This window comes from Boleophthalmus pectinirostris, unplaced genomic scaffold, assembly GCF_026225935.1.
Source record: "Boleophthalmus pectinirostris isolate CB_2022bp ecotype Guang Dong unplaced genomic scaffold, ASM2622593v1 HiC_scaffold_2, whole genome shotgun sequence".
Lineage (NCBI taxonomy): Eukaryota > Metazoa > Chordata > Actinopteri > Gobiiformes > Gobiidae > Boleophthalmus > Boleophthalmus pectinirostris.
The window spans coordinates 3429039-3451089 of NW_026571152.1; the positions used below are offsets into that span (position 1 = coordinate 3429039).

The 22051-nt window shown below is 38.7% G+C and overlaps 1 protein-coding gene across 2 annotated transcripts in view; it reads right to left on the reverse strand.

Annotated features, from left to right (window-relative positions):
- Window positions 1-1888: 1888 nt before the first annotated feature.
- The window catches only part of mon2 (MON2 homolog, regulator of endosome-to-Golgi trafficking), a 61035-nt gene continuing 40872 nt past the window's right edge, over window positions 1889-22051 (reverse strand). The window contains exons 28-35 of one of the 2 annotated variants that reach the window (XM_055155198.1): window positions 19288-19305; window positions 17588-17716; window positions 12627-12817; window positions 12480-12540; window positions 11888-12011; window positions 10403-10610; window positions 6066-6148; window positions 1889-2531 (exon numbers count right to left, since the gene is read on the reverse strand). In XM_055155198.1, the coding sequence (XP_055011173.1) occupies window positions 2368-2531; window positions 6066-6148; window positions 10403-10610; window positions 11888-12011; window positions 12480-12540; window positions 12627-12817; window positions 17588-17716; window positions 19288-19305 (978 nt within the window). In that variant the 3' untranslated portion in view covers window positions 1889-2367. The remainder of the gene's footprint in view (window positions 2532-6065; window positions 6149-10402; window positions 10611-11887; window positions 12012-12479; window positions 12541-12626; window positions 12818-17587; window positions 17717-19287; window positions 19306-22051) is intronic. The other variant, XM_055155199.1, reaches the window with a different exon arrangement.

Consider the following 22051-nt stretch of genomic DNA (forward strand, 5'->3'; position numbering starts at 1 on the left):
CCCAGTGATTATTATAAATAAACATGAGCGTAATGCCGTTTTAATGAATGTAAGTTTTATACTTTACTCCAACAGCCTTGACGGGGAAAAAGCAGCAGACAAATCATAAAGTACAAGTATTATTTTACCACCCAGTCCAACAGCGACCATCTCAAAAGTTTTATTTATTACTTTAAAGGTGCACTATTGCCTCTTTTCCACGGGCACAGTTCACGTGGGGCCTCTTTGGGACAGGTCAGTATGAAGGGGGGGGGGGGGCATAGACCAGTGTCTAGAGCAGAGGTGTCCAAACTTTTTTCATCAAGGGCCACAAATCTAAACACAGATAAATCAGAGGGCTGATCGAGGACTGTAGACTGATGCTCAGTACAGAGAATAATTAAAATATGTGCAGGTTTAACACGTTAGAATGAGCCATCAGTCTTTATTCATGCTAAGATCCTTAAAATCACAAACTAAAATAAAAATATTCACTTTATCAAGGTAGATTTTCAAAAAACTTGCAGTAAAAAGTTAATTTTTAATTGATGGAAGGTAATTTGGGCCAATTCACCTGGAAGCCTGAGGGCCAAGAAAAATTTGTCTGGGGGCCGCATTTGGCCCACGGACCATAGTTTGGACATGCCTGGCCTAGAGAATCAGCACTGATGGACAGCAACACAACAACGAGCAGTGAAATTTATGAGCATCAAGAACATGCTCCAACGTCATATCTCTGTTCATGAACATGCTCCAGCAGAAACACAACACGCTGCTCTCTGTCCTCGAGCTCCACAAGAACTCCAAACACAGGTACAGGTACATTCCAGGTAAATCAATCCCATCTTCATGGAGACAAGTACCTGCGTGAAGTCGGCCCCCATCAAACGCAAACCTACACAAAAACTGTCTATCGTTTGTGCTGGTTTATGCTGCAAAAAGTTGTGTATGTGCTGCTTTAGTTTTTGAGATATTAATGATTCTTTTATAGGTCGAATTGGGGTCAACAGCCTCCAAGAAACTTCAAAATGCCCTAAAACGCCCAAAATGCAGTCATTCCTTTGTGCAATTCTGGTTTTAAAGATATTAACAGTTTTATTTTTTCCTCCGATGACGTCATCCAGCCCCTCAAAATGTTCAATAGTTTCAAAACAGCAGAAAATTATACCAAACATTTGAATTTCACTTGTGCTGTGATCATTTTAGTTGATGTTAGTATATTTTTTAAATTAGAGAAATGATCTGAGGCTGTGGAAAAGTCTGTATTTTTATATAAAATATGAATCAAAAGCAAATTACTAAAGACACAGATACAGACTTTTCCACAGCCTCAGATTGTTTCTCTAAAGCTGCTGCTGTCAGCTGAACGGAAAATGACCTCATAGAATTTCCACAAAAATAATAATTATTAATTTTAGAAATATACTCGCAGAAATGAAAATTGTCCCAGCACAAAACAGTACAAACTAAATTCAACCGTTTCGTATCATTTTCTGCTGTTTTGAGGCTGTTTAACATTTTGAGAGGCTGGATGACGTCATCGGCCCAAAATAAAACTCTTAATATCTTAACAATCAGAATCACACAAACCAAACTTTTTACAGCACAAAAGAAGCACAAACAATTGACTCCATTCTGTGTCATTTTAGAGCATTTTGAAGCTTCCTGGAGGCTGTTGACCCTAATTTCACCAAAAAAAGAATTGTTAAAATCTCCAAAACTAAAACGGCACAAACAAAACTTTTTGCAGCACAAACGAAGCACAAATGATTGACATAGTTTTTGTGTAGGTGTACGTTTGATGGGGGGCCAACTTCACGCAGGTCAATCAAGTGAATGACCTTCCACCAGAAAAGTTACACAGTGCACCTTTAAGAGAAACACATTTGTAATGACTTAAAACAGGCAGTTCTAATGGTTGAAACTGTCGTATTTATTTAAAGACAGGTACATCCCTTCTCAAATGGCTGGCTGAAAATGACGTGGAATGTTACAGTAAATACAGTAGTTTTTTTGTTGCATAAAATCCTGACTGAAAATTCATTAAGATCAAATAATAAAGCCCCAGTTTTTCATTCTTAGTATTTTAAATTTCAATCATTTTTACCACACATTTTACATTTATCCATCGACGTCATCCGGGGAAAAACTCAGCAATTTTCCCAAATCATTGTAGTGAAACAAGCCAGTCTGTTGTGAGAATGGAGCAGATGAGAAGAAATATTGTCGGTAAAAGTTTTTGTTTTCAATCTCTCTTCAGTAAGTTTGGCTTCATGGCGCTGGAGTTGAATTCAATGTCTGTGCACTTGTGAAGTTTGTGGATCACATTCAAGATTTCTTCATTTATTAAAAAAGGAAATTATATTATTAATAATTCAAACAGGTGGGTCATGATTCCCCGTTTTGAACTCTGGAGATGGGAGGTTGCATAAAGTCTTTAAAGGGCCCCAGAGCTTCTTTGAGGGCGGAGCTAACTTCAGACGACGAACAGGTGATGCACTCCACCAAAGTGGGGTACAGGGCGATCACCTGCGCCCACGTGTTACTGTCCACTGAAAACAGAAGACACACCAGTTAGCAACGACAGGTAAGACATATTTCAAAATGCACTGTAAAGTAATGTCACTTTTTCTCCATGGAAATCTTATTGCTTTGCTTAGAATGTTCCACAGTGTGACAGTAAACCTCTATCTCCATGGAAACAAGCAGGTAGCGTGACCAGGCCAAGTTACAGGTCAGATAGGCTACGTTCAGACTGCAGGGCTTAACGCTCAATTCAGATTTTTTTGTGAAATCCGATGTTTTTGCGAGGTCGTTCACATTTCCAATTAAATGTGACTTGTATGTGAACTACAGTGTGAACAGTAAATGGTCCAAAAGTGTCCCGCATGTGCACTGGAGACACGACGACGTCAACCACAGTGAGCGTCTCTGTGTTTACGGAAGTTGTCCAAACATGGACGCAGCATCGAGCACCTGGAGATTTTAAAGTTCCTCTCGTACCGGAGCCCGAACATACTTGTTTTAAGGAGGAGATTGAGAAGGAGTAGGACGAGGTTTTTGGCCGTGGCGTTTTTGTGATTAAAAAACATAACACGCTAAATATGACTGTAATGAATTAATCGCAATTAACACAATAATTTGACACCCCTAACTATATCACGATAATTTGATAGATAGATTATTGTTACATCCCTACTGGATAGATCATGGTATTTTCTTGTTTTTCTCAGTCTACAGGACCAGCCGACTTGTCTTACAAACTCACTGATAAAGAAGTTTGCTTCAACCCCTCAAGATTGATTAGGTAACACCTGTAACTGAATGAATTCATGATATACAAGCTTAATGCCTCACTGTGGAACATTTTAAGCAAAGCAATAGCATCTCCATGGAAATAAGCAGGTGCCAAACCACCAACCAGACTGCACCTTTAATTACACTGAGGAAAAACGTAATGATAATACAGATAATCTCATGGAAATAAAGTATAAAAGATACAAAAATAATAAATGAGAAATTAAAAGGGTAAAAATCTGAGCATGTATAAAATAAGTGAGTATGATTCATTCATTTCTACATCATAACGTAAAATAAAAGTGGTTTACGTTGGATTAACCTGTTGCAATGTGCATGTAACAAAATGATGAGAAATGAGTGGATGTTCAGTTATTGTTCAGTTGTTTCTTTCTCCTGTAGATTTACAAAGGCCCCTGCTCCATCTGAAATGCTTTACATATTCAAGAAAGTCGTGAACACAGCCTATTACTGTATCCTTATTGACCTTTCGTGAAATGTTAACAAAAGTGCATTTTCAGCGTTCTCCCCCTCCCCTCAGGACGGCAGGAGGGGGGCTGCTCAGATGTATTGTGATAAAAGGCAATCAAAGAAATCATTTTCCCGGCCCGGATTCCCACAGGCGAATTCGGAATGAGTTTTGTGTGGCGCGGTGCAAACATTGTGAAGGGCACTTGAAAACCTGCAATCCCAGACGCTCTCATTTCAATCTTTTCTGCGTTCAAAATAATTTATTGCAATAATTGACCTTGGGTGGATGTAAACAGCTCTGTGAAGATTGAAAGGACATACAGCTCATTTGTAACATAGGTCCCAAACGGGCACTGACCTAATTAACATCCAGTGAATGGAGGTGGCAAGTGTGTTTTTTTTTTTTTTTCTTTCATGTATTTGAGCAGAATGTGTCTTGCCCAAACACAGCTGTATTTTATAAGCAGCACTTGAAGTCAGAATAAGTCAGCTGAGGATGATCTAACTAGAAAACGTTTTATTGTCCGATAATGAGGAAGTGTATGGTTAGTATGCTAGTTGTCGTCAGCATTACAATGACGGCAAAACTCTGCAGTGGTCTCAGAGTTGTGAAAAGTATTTATAAACTTATCACAGTGAATAATTAAGATGTTCTGAATGTGTAAGGGAAGTGAGACTCAACCTGAACCGTTTCAAATGTGACCACACGGGCCTGTCGCAGTCGGGTCGGGCCTGGTCAGGACTTGGCTGGGAGACCTCTGGGGATCTCAGGTGCCACAGTGGGGCGCCAGTGGCAAAAACTGTGGTTGTGTCATTAGGCAAGACACTTCACTTACATTGCCTTGTAGAAGTGTGCAAAAATACTGAAATACTGATATCGTATCGTTTAATGTGATGATACAGTATCGATATCGTGGGCTGCTGTATGGATATATCACCAAGAGTATTTTTTGGTATATTTTACTCAATTATTTTGTTATAGCTACAGTTTTGTTGTTTGTTTAGAGGAAGGAAACTCATTTATGCAACACATTTGACATACTCACTGTTTTGATGATTAAAATGTTTGTGTTTCATATGAACTTTGTACAAGAAATACTTTAACAAAGACTCTCAGTATCACAGCCACTGTCAAAATTTTTAAACTTTTCCATGACTTTTTCATGACCTAAAGGGAATTTTCCATGACTTTACAGCACGTACATGTGTAGAATTGATCAAACTTTTCGGGCTAAATATGAAATGTGAACTCTTTCCACTCACCTTATGGTTTGGGATTATAGTTTTTGAACATTCAAAATCCTGTCAGTGCACTTATTGTCGTCTCTTTTAAGCAAAAGGCGCAGACGTTCACAAATAATGATAACAGCCCCATGAGAACTTAACACAAAGCTGTAGCTGCGTGAATGAGATACTAAAATCCCATGACTTTTCCAAAACTTTCATTAAATTTTCCAACCACGATTTAACCTTTTTTTTTTTTTTAATTGAACCATATCGAATTGTTTTGAAATATACTGAATCAAAAAGTCACTGTATTGAGATATCGTATCATGGCCTATGTATGTATCATATCAGCAACTTCTTACTGATACCCAGCCCTACTGCCTCTTAAGAAAATGGAGTGTGTGTGAGTGATGGTGGTTTTCAGAGAGGCCGTCAGTGCTTCTGTCACTCTGTCCCAGGGCAGCTGTGGTGACAATAGTATCTTGCCACCACTCAGTGTGGAGTGAATAAACAATGAAGTGTAAAGTGCTCTGGGTGTCTTGAACGGCGCTGTATAAATGCAATGATTCATTTAAATGAACTAGTTCTGTTTTTGGTGTTTTTAAATCAGGTACAGTGCCTTGACTAGAGGTGTGCAAAAATATTGAAGTATCAATATATCATATCGTTTAATGTGATGATACAGTATTGATATCATGGGCTGCTGCATGGATATATCACAAAGAGTATTTTTGGAATGTTTTACAAAATTATTTTGTCACATTGGTACAGTTTTGTTGTTTGTTCAGTGGAAGGAAACTCATTTATGTGACACATTTCACATTTTTAATGTTCTGATGATGTAATTGTTTGTGTTTCATATGAACTTTGTACAAGAAGTGGTTTAACAAAGACTTTTAATATCACAGCCATCATTTAGCCTTTATTTTTTTTATTGAACTGTACTGAATCGATCATATTGAATTAAAAGTGCACTGTATCGAGATATGTATTGTATTGGGCATGTGTATTGAGGTATGTATCGTATCTGCAACTTCTTAATGATACTCAGCCCCAGCCTTGACACACATATATAAAAAAAAAGGACATACCATTTTCAGGCTGTGTCTTCTTTAGGGAGTCCATCAAAGTGCTGATTGCTTTCAAGACAAATATAATCTCTGTGACTTGTTGCCTGGAAAAAAATACATTCACTTAAACATCTGTAATCATAATAATCAATGAAATGTATTGCATTTGTGACAAGAGTAATAGACAGTAATTAAGGCCCTCTATTGTTTTGTAATTACGATTTTCCCATAAGGGTTTCTGTGCTAACGGCTAATGGTCCTATTGAGAATAATTGCAGGGAAATAAATAATGCATTGCGCATGTTAATTCATTTATCATGGTTATTGTAGCTGTGAGGTGTTGGTCGGGGAGGCAGTACAAGCCACTACAGGTCTTAAAGGTGCACTACGTCATTTTTCTAATTAGAGGACCGCCACCTGCTTGTCTCCACAGACGTGTTATTGCTTCCTCTGAAATGCTCCACGGTATGGCATTAAACGGCTCATATTAAGGCATTTCCTGGTCTATGTTAGAATGTTGTTTCTTCATCACAAACAGACCTGGAGTTGTGTTTTGTTTCATTCACATGTTTATCACACAAACCTGCACATTTACGCTGAGCTCTTCTCTCAAACAGAAAACACTCTGGTCCACCTTGTGATGTCATGTGGTAATACAGGAAGTGCTCCACTGCATTTAAACTAGGGATGGGCATGATTAGTCGATTAATCGATATTTGATCATTAAGAATTTCATCGATTACGTTCATTTTAATCGACAAACCGAATGTATGTTGCTGTGTGTAGTGTGACCAAACAGGTGTGTACATGTGTCTCTGCATCAGAAGGAGAGAACAGTCACAGACAGTGGGTCAGTCTGCAACGTACTGAAGCACAAATGTGTATTTAACGATGACTTGTATAAGAAATTCCACGCTTTCCGTTGCGTTCGGGACAAGTGTGAGTCCATGTGCACAGTGTACAAAGCAGCACATATGTTTCTGTGTCCAGTGGGAAAAAGTTTTACCAGGTGAGAGTCGCGCAATGTGGATGACGAGTCCCCACCTCCCTCCCCCCGTACGCTGTCCTGGTTTTGACAAACACAAATCTGGTCACACTAACCTGTATTCACCTGAGTCATGTCTTTTAATCCAACAGAAATTGAACCACATCAGCGACACAAGAGCTGTAGTTTTATCTTTGCTTAGTTTATGCAAATTAGTGATGTGGTTTTAAGTTTTGTTTCTGTGAGAGTTGAACAAAACTGAATTAAACACATTATAATGTCAAACGGGCTGATGTGGCTCTAGAGTCGTTACGGTTTATATGTTGTAAAGTTGAATTTATTTATGCAGATTAGTGCAGATAGTAATAATAATGATGATCATTTTAATATAAAAAAGTTAATGATTAATCGATAATCGATTGTTAATTCTTCCAACGATCGATTAAGAAAATTTCATCGAATGCCCATCCCTAGTTTAAACTCCATAAATGGAAGATAATTTGTTCAATTAGATTTAGAATTTTAAATACTGCTGAAACTCTGAACAATATGTTTGAATTATTTTTATGGTGAATTTTAGTTGCTGATATTTTATGTGTACCGTATTAGGTCACACTCAAAAGCCTCCAACCCCAGCACGACTTCAGTAAACTACAAAGCCGCACCACCCACAGCGCACACAAACACACACAGAGCAGACAGTGACCGCACAGCGAAAAACACCCACAGACACACTCATCACTCCACACCGACGAGGAACGGAACGGAGGAACGAACCGAAAAGTGAGTGCAATGTGCCACTTCTAGACACAACTGAACAACTGAGTCACTGCGAACACGTCGACAATCCAGCGGTCCCAGACAGCACCCTCCCTACACGCCACAACTGAACAAAGCCCAGAGTCACTGTGAACGCCAACAAACAAACAAAACCACTCACCCATCCAACTGTTGTGTTTCCTTTAAAGTCCGGTGCCGTTTATTTGTGAAAAAAGTTCATAAATAGACCATTCAATCACAGTGAGCCTTCTAATCCAGAGCGCCTCATAGTGTGGAAAAGACGGTACTTTTTCAATATGTTACAAATTCACCTTTTAAATATTCAGCACAACTATTTTCAAGTCCTCAAATTCAACAGTCAAAATTCTAAGTGCAAAATTCGCAGTGAAAAAAACAAAATGGCAAGGCAAAAGCAATCGATCCTGTGTGAGTGAGGAGGACAGAGGCTGTTTCCTATTGGCCGTTCTCATGTGTGGGCGGGGGTCTGAGGTTTTGATGAGACTAATTCTGACCAATCAGATCGCTTCACTGCACCATTTGTTACTAAGTTAGACTGGATCACTCTGGATCAATTGCTTCTGCCTTGGCATCTTGGATTTTTTTTTTTTTTTCACTGCGAATTTTACACTTTGAATTTTGACTGTTGAATTTGAGGGATTGAAAGTATTTGTGTTGAATATTTAAAAGGTTATTTTTTTAAATTCATTGAATATTTAATTTTAAACACTTTAAAAATGTACTTAAAATTTCAGCACCTAAAATTCAGAATAAAAATAATTCAAACATGTTTTTTCAGAGTTAAAAAATTCAAAGTGAGAAATTCAACGGCATTTAAAATTCAAAATCCGATGAAACAAATTATGTTCCATATCCATGCACCTTCACTGGAATGATTTGGATAATTTCAGCCCTGGAATTGCCAATCTCTACTGGACTAAAAGTAAAAGGTAGTGGTTAATTTAAAAACTACAGCCTGATGACATCACAAGGTGGAATAGAGCATTTTGAGCTTTGGAGATGTAGCCAGAATATAATAAAGAGTTACTCAAAAATGTGCGAATGAAACAAAACACAACTCCAGGTCGGTTTTTGAGGAGGGAACAACATTATTTTACATAATATTGAGCCTTTATAAGTAACTGTTTTACTTGTTAAATTACGTTTGTTTTCATTGCTAACAAAAATATAGATTTAATTAGTAACTTGGTCCAGTGGCATAAGCTGCTTGTCACCTGCTATCTATCTGGCGATATTGTAGTTTAATGCCATACTGTGCAATATTCAACGCAATGGAATAACTAAAACAATGCAATAACCTCTGTATGGAGACAAGAAGGTAGTGGTCCCACCAGAAAAAGTTACTAGCACTTATAAAAGGTAATAAAGTTATGTTTATTTTATAAGAATTACACGTGTAAGTATGGTTTAAGGATTTATGGTGCATGTCTGACACAAACTCTGACACTATTGGCTCTGACAGCACAAATGAACTAAGATCACTTGCCTACACACTTCAATAAAACACAGTCAGCATTATTTTATTTAAGAAGATTTTGGTTTGACATTTTGGTGTAGTTTGTCATTTTACTTCCTGGTTGGAAATGGACAACAGATAAGTTGTAGGATACAGCACATTCCTGTAATTTAAACTTTTTTCATTACCATATTTTTCGGACTATAAGTCGCACTTTTTTCATGGTTTGGGTGTTTCCTGCAACTTATATTCCAGTGTGACTTATATATTAAAATTTTCACACTAACAGCTGCAAGAGGCTCTAGTCTTGTGTTCTGTTCCACTGTCACTTGGCTCTACTGCGCATGTCTCCTGCTTGTATCCTGCAGCAAGTAGGGAAATATGCACCCAAAAATGGTATTTGAGCAGAAGAAAGAAAGTTTAGAGTGAGCGAGAAACTTGTGAGGGACTAACAGAAAGCAGGGATGGAGAACACAGCTATACGGTAACATGAAACTTTCCTGAAGTCACTGGATGGATGGACAAAGCCTGGACTTCAGTGACACTGAAACCATCCTGTCGGGATTCAGAAAGACCCGAATAATTCTAACTGGAACTGATGCTGAGTCTGATGACAGCGACACAGAAGAAGAAGCGGCGCTCTGTTTACCTCCGGAGGTCAAGTTGTTCAGAAGTGACAACGAGGATGAAGAATTGAATGGATTTATTGATTTGGAGTGAGATGGAGAGTTTGGTAAACTTGTTCTGTTCTGTTGTTTATGTTATAGTTTATCTGAAGAACTGTGTAATATGTGACATTAACAGTCTGTTGTTCTCTCTTCTATTCTTATTACTAGAACTTGACTTTCAACAGGAAATGTCGGTTCCTGATCTCTGATTTTATAAAATAAATTTCCCAACAAAAAGTGCGACTTATTTATGTTTTTTTTCTTCTTCATTATGCATTTTTTGGCTGGTGTGACTCTGGAGCCACTTATAGTCAGTAAAATATGGCATATCTTCTCCAACTGGCATGTGACTGACATAAAACTACCACAAATACTTTAAAAGGTCTTACTGCATCAGATGAAATCATTATTAGACAAACAGGAAAAGCTGTCACACTGTATTGTATTGTACCTGGGCAGAGGGCAGCGTCCGCTCAGCCTCTCATCGTCCACGTATCTCCGGAGGACGTCCTGGGACCTTTTGAGCAGCACAGACAGAGCCATGCGCGAGATGTAGCCCTCCTGAGGCGTGGACACTTTGTTACTGAAGGAAAACTGCAGCAGCGTCTCAAAGCACACCTTTGAAAACTCCTCACGCATCCGCACGTCAATCTCTGCTTCTGAAAGTTACAAAGAAGACAGGATGAAATGAGGTAAGATATATCTGTCTTTTGGTAGTCCTGCCTTGTGTTTTAAGACATGGAGGCAAACCCAGACTCACTGTTCTATGGGCATGTTGGGCTTAAACACTACCAAAAACTAAACATTTCATTTGTTTCACTTTAAATACGTTGTTTTTGACAAACGTAGCATTTTCTAACGAACAAAAGGTACTGTATTTTTTGGACAATAAGTCACACTTTTCATGGTTTGGGTGTTTCCTGTAATTTATACTGGTACAACTTCTATATTAAAATGTTCACACTAAAAACCCTCGAGAGGTTCTAGTCTTGTGTGTGAGTATCTGCTGCTCCTGTTCCTCCTGTACCACTGTCACTTCACTCTACTGCACATGTCTCCTGCAGAAAGAGCCTCTGTCCCGTCTGTATCATGTCAGTCAATCGCACCATTACTTCTTTACCAAATTAAAATTATAAAGACGACTGAGAAGACTGAAAACAAATGCCCCCCCAAAAATCATATTTTGCAGATTACAAACTGCAAGTCGTGAAATCTGCAGCTGAAAATGGTAATCGAGCAGCAGAAAAAAAGTTTAGAGTGAGAGAGAAACTTCCTCACAGAATAAAAACTGGATCTGATGCTGAGTCTGACGACAGCTACACAGAAGAGGAAGCGGCGCTCTGTTTACCTCCGGAAGTTGAGTTGCTCAGAAGTGACACCGAGGATGAACAATTGAATGGATTTAGTGATTTGGAGTGAGATGGAGAGTTTGGTAAACTTGTTCTGTTCTGTTGTTAATGCTAGAGTTATTTGAAGAACTGTTCATATGTGACGTTAACAGTCTGTTGTTCTCTCTTCTATTGTTATTACTAGAACTTCACTTTCAGCAGGAAATGACGGTTCCTGGTCTCTGATTTTATAAAATAAATATCCCCCAAAAAGTGCCACTTAAATTCATTCATTATGCATTTTTTGTCTGGTGCAACTTATACTACGGAGCAACATATAATCCGAAAAATACAGTAACTAAATGCCTTATGTGTTTGCAACTACCAACCCAAAGTGTAATATACCCTCTCTTTAATGCACAAATTCTGGAATCTACTAAAGATGCACCATAAAAATATATATAATATTTGAATGCGCAAGAAACACAAATGTTCAAAGCCTATAATGCTGTAAACATAAAACTTTTGCCCCTTGTAGAGTTAAACTACAGTTTGTTTAAAAGGTGCACGTATAACTTGAATTACTACAGATTTTTTTTTTTTTTTACCTGTGAATGAAGGAGACTGGGAGTGGATGGATCCTCTGTTGAGCATAGCCATGATCTGACCAACAAAGTCTTTAGGGATGAAATTGGCAAAAGGTAAAATCTCGGTGCTGATCAGCTGAACCACCTGCAAAGAAAAGAAACAAGATGATCACGAAATAGTCAAGCAGGAAAAAGTAAAGCAGAGGGTGATTCACGTGTATGTCCAGAATAGAATCTGACAACAATATCTACATAAACAGATATCAAGGACCAAAGTCACTGACATATAATCATACTGTAACATTGTACAAGTCAAATATTAATGACATGCCAAAAATACCACAATGATAATAACAAAAGTACACAATTTGAACACAAACAGCAGTGTCCTGAATCCTATAATTATAATGTGATCTTACATCCAATTTCTGATTTCCTAAGGATGTGATTTTTTTTTTAACATAAACAATTATTAAAATTATGTTGACAAATCTAGTTTTGAAACCATCATAACTGTTGCAATCTGGGTTCTTATTTACTGATTACGTTACATTACACATTACAATATAGACAGTTCTAATGTTTTGCTTTGTTGGAGGAAAAGTAATCTCACCTCTACATCAATGGCTTCATTCTTTTGAAATTCCTGAATGGAGAGGTTATCTGGGGGTGTGCTGTGAGGACAAAACCAAGTCTTTTTAGTCGATAAAGCCTTTTACATCTTTTATCCTCCCACACTGCTCATGAATCATGTCTGCACCTTTTGGTAAAGAGAAAGTCTTCAAAGGCATTCGCCAGCTCCGGCCACATGGTGTGGAACTTCCCCGAGGAGGCGTGCTGCCGGGCCACAGGCAGCCCGATGGAGAGGGCTTTGAGCAGGGAGGACACCGCCAGCTTCCACGTACTCTCCGAAGGACACGAGTACTTCAGGCCAAGAGGCATTCGGAGTGTCTGAGGGACAGAGGAAGAATGAGAAGAAAGCATTCTATTAAAGCAATGTTCCACAGTATAGCATTAAAGGGACCATGTCATATACTTGATTGAAATGTGTCTTGCCCCAGTAAAGATATAAGCAGCTCTTGAGCTCAAAAGAAGTCAGCATCCACGCTTTATTGTCAGTGGTTTATTGTTTGATAATCACAAAGTGCATGAGTGGAAAAATCAGCTCTAGTCTGTGAAATGTGCTTCTCAACTCATCGTGGTGAATATTGACGATGCCCTGAATGCACGGGGTAAGTGAGAAATAACACTGGACAACTGCAAACATTTTAAAATGTACTAGTCCTGTTTTTCACATTTTAAGACTTTCAAACTCATCTATCTCCTTGGAGACTAGCAGGTGACAGCAGCAGGTTAAGTTACAGGCCAGACTTGTTTCTTCCACAGTGTAAACTCCAAACCACATGCTCCAGAGTGGGCAGTACCCGGCGGGCTGGGGGAGCGGGTGAGGGGCTGTGCCGGGAGGCTGGGGGAGCGGGTGAGGGGCTGTGCCGGGAGGCTGGGGGAGCGGGTGAGGGGCTGTGCCGGGAGGCTGGGGGGAGCGGGTGTGGGGCGGTGCCGGGAGGCTGGGGGAGCGGGTGTGGGGCGGTGCCGGGTGGGTTGGGGAGAGCGTGTGGGGCGGGCTCTGGAGCAATGATTGACAGCCGACAGACAGTCACAACAATCCACCATGGCACGGCCTGGTGCGCTCTGGACTTTGAAACAGAGCGGACGTTTGTGCTTGGATCAAACTGTTTCTTTTTTCTCTGGACATGCCAGGACATCGCGGTGACCAGTGGGCTGAGAGGGGCTCCTCACGTACCTCAGTCTGTGTTTGTCACATAATAACCTGCATGTGACTCCTCGGCGGGCATGAGTCCAACCCCAAAAATTTAAATGTCCTGGCTGTAGTTGACCCTAAAGAGGCCGTTACAGACACGACTTTGACCAAAAAGTCAGACTGTTAACAAATATGCACTAAAATGCCAAAATAAGGCCAGGGATAGGTATACATTTATAATTTAGACCCATTTACACAGCTCATCAGTACAAAAAAGATTTTGGTTTTGGTTTAGTGGCCCTTTAAAGATAGTACTTTTAAAGATAGTATTTTAAAGATAGTACTTTAAAGATAGTACTTTAAAGATAGTATTTTAAAGATAGTATTGAAGGATGTGACTAGAATATTCCATAGGCATAATATCATATCTATGTCTTCAGATATAAAGGTAACATGTTCAACTCAAATATGTATTTTACAGAGAGCAGCTCTTATGTCACTTCATATCATATTTAAATCTTCATTTTGTCCTTCATCTCATTTTAGTACAAAGTTAGGTTGGTTAGGTTAGATTGGAGTGGTCTTTTGCTTTTGAATTTGATTCTCTCAAGTTACATGCTACATTTCCTTAATATATTTAAAGTAATGTTTTTCTCCCTTCTTCTTTCAAACATTACCAAGTTTTCCATCTTTTTATTTAAAATATGAAACAAAGAAGATTTGGTGGGGTTTTTGTTTTGACCTGTGGGACACCAGCTGCTTCACTCAGTCTTTTCATTTCTTTATAAAAATCTGCTGAACATCTGTCCAGTCGAAAAAATAAAAACAACAAATGTTATTGTTTCTGAATTGGGTCTTTTCTCTCTGTGCTGTCCTGGGAAAACAGCAATTAAACGCAGGTGTCAAAATGAGCCAGTATTGGAGATTAAACGCTAGACTTTACAAGACTGTATTACACTTTCATAAAAGGTTTGGCAATGCACTGCTTCACATCTGCGACACTATAATTGCCCAAGTTTAATATTTAACACTGTTTCTTTGCCAAAAATGATTTCATACTTTTGCAAAAGGAAACAGGGGAGAGGCAGCGACATACAATATTTACAAGAGATCAACATGAAAGACACGTTGACTTTAAATAAATGTATTATGTCATCTTCTTTCTTTTTTTTCTTTTTTACTTTGCATTGCATTATTCATACACTCATGCGTACACACTAATTCTGTAGCCACAGCTGCCCTGGGGTAGACCGAAGGAGGCGCTTCTGTTGACATGTGCTATCGGCTGAACCAAACACCACCAACACTCGAATCTTGCTCAACATCAACACCACTGGTCATTAACCCACAGGTTGGTAGTGAATACTGTCATTGTGCCCTTGAACAAGACACTTAACCCCCCTCGCCCTCAGTGTGTGCGTGCACTCGTGTATCAGTGTGCGTAAAAAGACGCTGAGTGATCTGAAGGTGGAAAAGCTCTATGCAAATGTGACCATTCAATTTTCATACAACGCAAGGTAGGTGAAGTGTTTTGCTCAAGGGCACAAAAGCAGTAAGCATTAGTGTTCAGAGCTTTTATTGTACCAGACCTAAACTGAAGCTTCTGCTGCAAAATATCACAACAAATACTGTTTTTGTTGATAACGCTATGAATATTTCTTGTTACATTTCACTATAAACAAATTGTATGCAGTGTTTTCACAAAAAAGACAATTGTAAAAATATATTTGTCTATTTAAAAATAGTCATAAAGTGCAGAATATCATGTGCACACAAATGCAATGTTGTTTTGTTTTTGGTATCGTGAGTCATGTGTTGCATTTTGAAGCCCAACTGCTCAATATTTTCTTTAGATCAATATTATGTGGAATCAGAAAGATACACAGTTAGCATGCTAGTTGTTGTTACCATTACCGTGATGGCAAAACCCCACTCTGGCCTCTGAAAGCTGCGAAAAGCACTCATAAACTCACCTTGGTGAATATTTATGATGCTTAGAATTCATGAGGTAAGTGAGGAATAACTCTGGACCACTGCAAATGTTTGAAATGCACCAGTTTTGCTTTTCACGTTTCAAAACAGTAAAAATCCTGTACAGCACCTTTAAGTTGATCCAAAACTGTAGTAGTGCAGCAGAAATGTACAGCTTCTTTCATATGTATTTATAGTAATTATCATTGTGCATTGCTAATGACAACAGCTGCTATGACATCATTAAAAATAGATTTCCGAAGGGTTAAATTGCTCCTTGGTGCGTAGAGACGAGACGAAGCCAGCTCCCATGTGTGTAATTTTACTCATTCATCATTTTCAGCCCAAATCACTTGGAGAATGTGTTTGGCGCCGATCCCAGTAGCCATAATGATAAAAGATTGTTTACAATGCTTTTCTAGACACTAAAAGCACATCCCAAAAGTCTATTATTAATCTATCAAATCTGTGTACAAATCCTGTACTCATACCGCCAAAAGGTAATCAAATAACATTAAGATCATAAAGCTAAGGACTGTGGTCAACGAAAACATTCTTGTTTGACTAAACACAAGCCCTGCACATTTCACTTGTCAACTCTAAAAGGGGACATTGCAAATAAGGGTAATTTTGTAAAAAAATATAATTTTATTTTGCATAGAATAATTGTATTGTATAATTCTTTCACTGTGAAAAGCAAATTTGAGAAAGAAAAATAGACACCTAACCTTGCCTGGTAAAGCCTGGTGTGCATTCAGATTTGTTTATTTCAGTGACGCATGTGAAACAAAGGAGCTCATTAGTCACCTAGCATCACAACATCAAACATATCTCGTAAAGACAATACAGTAAAGTCTATTTACCTTGTTGACATGTTTTCTCTTCTTTCGAGTTAAAACCTTTTCTTATTAAAATTAATAATCGTTTTGCTTAAACAGTGAATTCAGAACAATTAAAATATAAAATAACAAACTTTTAAATAAATAATGTCTCTATAGCCTATGTGTAGCTGGTGGGCCAGCTCTAATACATATTTGGTATGATCTCACAGGCCAAATTTGGACCCCGGGCCTGAGTTTGACATGTATGGTTCAGACTGACCACGCCTCCCGTCGCCCGGTGTCTCTGGAGGAGGGTGTCCCAGGTGTGTGAAAGGAGGAACGCTCCGTCATCATGGTTAATGATGTCCGTGCCTCGTTTCCTGATTTCATTGGCCTCCCTGATCTAGTGTTTCCACTTGTTGTTTTGGTCAGTCTGAGAGATCTGCCATGTCCATCAGGCTGACCACGCCTACAGGAAGTAACAACAGCTGACCACGCCTACAGGAAGTAACAACAGCTGACCACGCCTACAGGAAGTAACAACAGCTGACCACGCCTACAGGAAGTAACAACAGCTGACCACGCCTACAGGAAGTAACAACAGCTGACCACGCCTACAGGAAGTAACAACAGCTGACCACGCCTACAGGAAGTAACAACAGCTGACCACGCCTACAGGAAGTAACAACAGCTGACCACACCTACAGGAAGTAACAACAGCTGATATACGACACGTCACCACCAACACTGGTGACAGTTCTGAAGATGCAGCAACAGCCAAAACATGTCAAGAAGGTAAATACACTTTACTGTGCTGTCTTTTAAAAAGAACCCAAGAAGTTAAAGTATATAAGAAGACAAAATGAACATCTTTGGCCCAAACCTTAGATTTTTTGATTTTTCTAAGTTTAATGCTTCACTCATTGATTCTGCAGAAAATCTGTTGATGTTTTTCACTTCCCTGTGATTTTTTTTCTTTTTTCCTCGCAAGCAGCCACATTTATTTTGATACAGACGGACCAAACGTGTCCCTGATTGGCTAATCCTTCTGTCAATCACAGCCAGTATTGGAGAAGTGTGTGTTGAAGATCATGTCAACCTCTAACCAGCACCACTAACAGAATCAAACCAAATATATTCAAACAAACACATTTTAATTCCGTGAAATACCTTGATAATATTCTGCAAAACTTTTTCATTGATGACTGCTTTGTGACATGCTGTTTTGTGGTAGAGGTCCACCACCACCTCTAGGGAGCGCTCTGCGAAGGGCACGTAGTTTAAGGCCACCCATTCCGCCTGCAAAAAGAAACATTTCAGTCAATTGGGCAAATTTGTCAACTCTATTCACACCATGTTCAAAAAAGCATTTAAAGACACACCTTGCATAGAAAATCTTAGTTAGATTCAAATTACCTTATATTATTAAAGAAGATATGATATGCTTTTTTTTCTGGTGTTTAGTGGTAATGCATTGTACATGTTGATCAGAAATACAGTATGTTATATTTGGTTAATAGTAGATTTAAACAACTTAAATAGGTTTACAGTGTTCCTATTAACAGGGCCATAAATCCTACTTAAAAATAATCGGGCCATGGACCATAATGAGATGGATTAAGGATGGCTGGTAGCACAAAAAGTTCATATACATTTTTGTAAAGCCAAGATCACAATTTCACGGATATCATGTTTCATGTACATTTAAGAGCTTACAGAGCTTTTGGGGAACTAAAGTCGCCTGCTGCTTTTGAGAATTCATACTTCAATGTGATTGATTCAGTCCACCTGTCACTCATGACAGAGGACAACCAATAGAAAAAAGGGGTGGGACTATGCTACATACAGTAAGTAGATGTTTGCATAATATGTCTCCTTTAATATTTTGGATAGACATGGATTTGTTTTGTCTAGTGTGTCTTTAAGCTCTGTATATAAAAGAAAGAAAAAAAAAAATCACAAGTGCACACATTGTGATTATAACCAAAAATCAACAAACGCACAAGGACTGAGTACACAGAGGCTTAAACCACCAGTTAGTGGCAGGCAGAGAGAAAAGGGGTACAATGAAAGATGAAACTCGGAGTAGTGTTGTCACAATACTAAAATTTAAAAGTTAATTTTGATACCAAGGACAAAAAAGATAATGATGTAGATACCACAGTGAAGAAACTTGCTCAGCTATACAATAGAAAGTATTTTTCTTGTAATGTGTTTGAAATTGTACAGCTAACTAAATGTTCAATAAAGACACTTTGAACAGAAAATCATTTTCCGCACAAATAATTTTCTCTAGTTGTTCCCTGTGGTCCTGGCAACTGGTAACTGCAATATTTCCAACTCCCGCTTGAAAAAAATGCCACTCGTGATTCCCACTCATGATTTCCACTCATTAACTGGGAGATGGTCAGAGACTCAGAGGTCTCCCTCTTCACATACAAGTTCAAATGTGACGTATCACCACACACAGTGCATCTGAGTGCTTTACCACCACATAAACAATGGAAACATTTCATAGAGTTGCCAGTTGCCTGGTTCATTCATGAGACTCAACTTCCTGTAATATAATGCCATTCAAAAACTATATTTTATTTTGATTTGTTATTTGCTATGAGGACAGTCCTAACCTTTTGAACATTGTGAAACCCATGGATACCATTCTAAAAGTATTCAGGAAATTTTGTCCAATTTATGTGATTTATTTATTTATTTTCCTTCAGTATTGATACTTGTGTAAAAAAGCATTTAGTATCTGGGTATGGATTTTCTTTGACAACCCTACTCAAAAGCCAAACCGTGGGAGGCAGGTTTTTGCAGAGTTCAGCAGATTGTTACTAAAGAATACGAGGGGCCAGAGGAGAGGGACTCACCGGTGCAAAGAGCTGGATCTATAAAGGTTATCCAGTGAGGAGTCCCAAAGGAAGAGAATAAGAGAAGATTGCAATTACAATATTGTCTAAATTGTATTGATTTTGAAGATGCCGAGTGTTTAAAAGAGCACCGTAGTACTTTCTTGTGGAGGGCATGGCATTTGCTTGCCTTCATGGAGATGTTACTATTTTGTCTGAAATTTTCCACAGTACCTGAGCTTTATCAGTATGGCATTTGACTTCTCTATCGCCAATGGGATAAGCAGCCACTCAGCCAAGGTCATATCCATGGAGAAGCAAGCCCACTTACAGGAGGAATGTTTGCAAAGGTATTTTTGAGCAATAAAAACATGCTTAAATGCTAGATAGATATGTTTAAGGCCATATTGGCAGCAGATCTCCATGGAAACAAGCAAGTGGCATGATACTTCTGCACTTTAGCACAGAATTACATTTGTCAGTCCATTCACTTATTTGTGTGACTTGAACCTCAATCAAAACAATTACAGGCACCTTTTAGCACATTTTGGATGAATGATCAAAACATTATGGCAAGGCATTCAAATGAATAACACCTAATACCAATAATTACAGATAGCATCAATTTTCCCATATATCTCCCAACTCTATTTGAAACATAGACAAAACAGAAACATGAAGCCCACAACTGGAAATTTAACCTGCACCTTTCTTACTTTGAGGATGGGGAGCCAGTGTGCATTTGAGAAACTCTAAATATGAATACAAACTAACAAAAAAGATTAATCACTACTTTCTCTGTGAAAAAAACTAATTTCTGAGCATTTCTAAGATAAACTTGGGATTAAAAAATAATGGTTTTGTAACACTCTCTCAGAAGATCAGAGGTCTTTGGAAATGAAAACAAAAATCAAAAAACGAATATGAACTATGCTTGAACGAAGAATTGTCAAAGAATTTGTTGGAGTTATGCCAAATGAGCTGAGCAGAGGAGTTATGGAGCGAGAGGGGGATGGCTTGGGGCGACTCCTGTCACTCTGAGACGAGGCTGCAGTGTGTCGTGAGCTGTGGGGTTCACACAGAGGTGGCCGCCCCAACATCAACCCAAAACAAACACGCTACACGGTGGTCTTATTCAAACAGTTAAAGACGCACTATGGAGCTTTTCTGGTGAGGTGTGTCACTGCTCAAATCATTGGAGATTATATTCTTTTGCCTGTTATTTGGTATTTTATCTATGTAGCCATTATTCAGCTTTATTGCCATTTGAAATTAGGTTGCCAGTTCACCTGCTTCTTTCCATAAAGATAAATACTGTATTTTTCGTTTCATGAGCCGCATCAACAAAATTTTAACAAAATTTTAAAACTGTACATATACAGACTGCATCTGAATATAAGCCGCAGGTGTCCACGTCTTCAAGAACGTTTTCAAGTTCAGGTCGTCTGCTTTTATCGCCTCTGAAAGTTTTTGTCGTCTTGTTGATGTGAGTCAGTTTGTCGCTGTTGTTTGTCACCATCGACTCATTGATGCCGAGCTCACGTGAAGCAGCTCTATTTCCTTCTTTGACAGCCTTTGTCTTTAACTTAAAAGCTGCATGATCTGTATTTCGCCGTGTGTTTTCCATGAGGAGGGTGTGTGTATGAAGCGCAAAATAACTTCAAAACACAATCAAAGAGCATCTTCCTCTGCGCATCATCAACCCCGTCTCTCCCTGCTCTACTGCGCATGTCTCCTGCAGAAAGAGTCTCTGTTCTGTCTGTATCATGTCAGTGTCTTGGAGGATTTCAGCAGATTTCAGACTCTCTCAGGGGTGGGGATAGTTCTATCAAACAGGTCTGAGTGGATGTTTGTCTACCGAAGTTTGAGACATTTCTTCTAGTCATTTACACAAACGGGTAAGATGTATCCCCCTCACTAATGTTCATTTAGCATCATAACTTATTTTATCACACAGCAATAAACTACTTGAGTGCGCTGACAATATCTCTAGCTAGTGTGGCAACTTCATGTGAACTCTAGATCCATGTGTAACCGCACAGATAGCGACGTTTTCTGCACTCAGGCTGCACGTATCCACTGTGTTACCAAACCATACACTGTAAATATCAGGGGTGTCAAACTCATTTTGGTCCGGGGGCCGTATCCAACCTACTTTGATCCCAAAGGGGCCGGATCAGAAAACTCATGTCATATAAACCCCAAAAATAGTAATAATAAATAAATAATAAATCTATTACAGAAATCTTTTTTTTAATTGATGAACTCTTTCTTTTACAAAATATTATAATATTATGAACAACCTGAAACTTTAAGAAAAATGCAATTTCAACACAATGTTTTAAGATTAACTTGTAGGAATAGGAATAAGTCCATTTAAAACAAAAAAATCCTGCACTCGGCTCCACTTTTCTCATTTCTGACATTTTTCTGATGAGGGTGTCACGGTCAACAGTCAAAACGATCGTCCTTTAAGAGTGTTTGGAAAAAGGCAAGTCTTCATTTGTGCTGCTCTGGTGGGAGGGGCCACGTACAAAGACGCTGGAGACGCTGCTATGCTCAGCGGCACAGAAAATTACCAATATTTTAAAATATAATTACAATATTTTAGTAGAAAATCAGACGAAGGCCAGATTAAAGGTCTTGGAGGGCCGCATCCAGACCCCGGGCCGTATGTTTGGTATATATAATAATATGAATAGACAATGTGCCAAACAAAAAAATCCATCCATATATTAGCTGCATTGTTTTATTAGCCGCAGGTTTCAAAGTGTGGGAGAAAAGT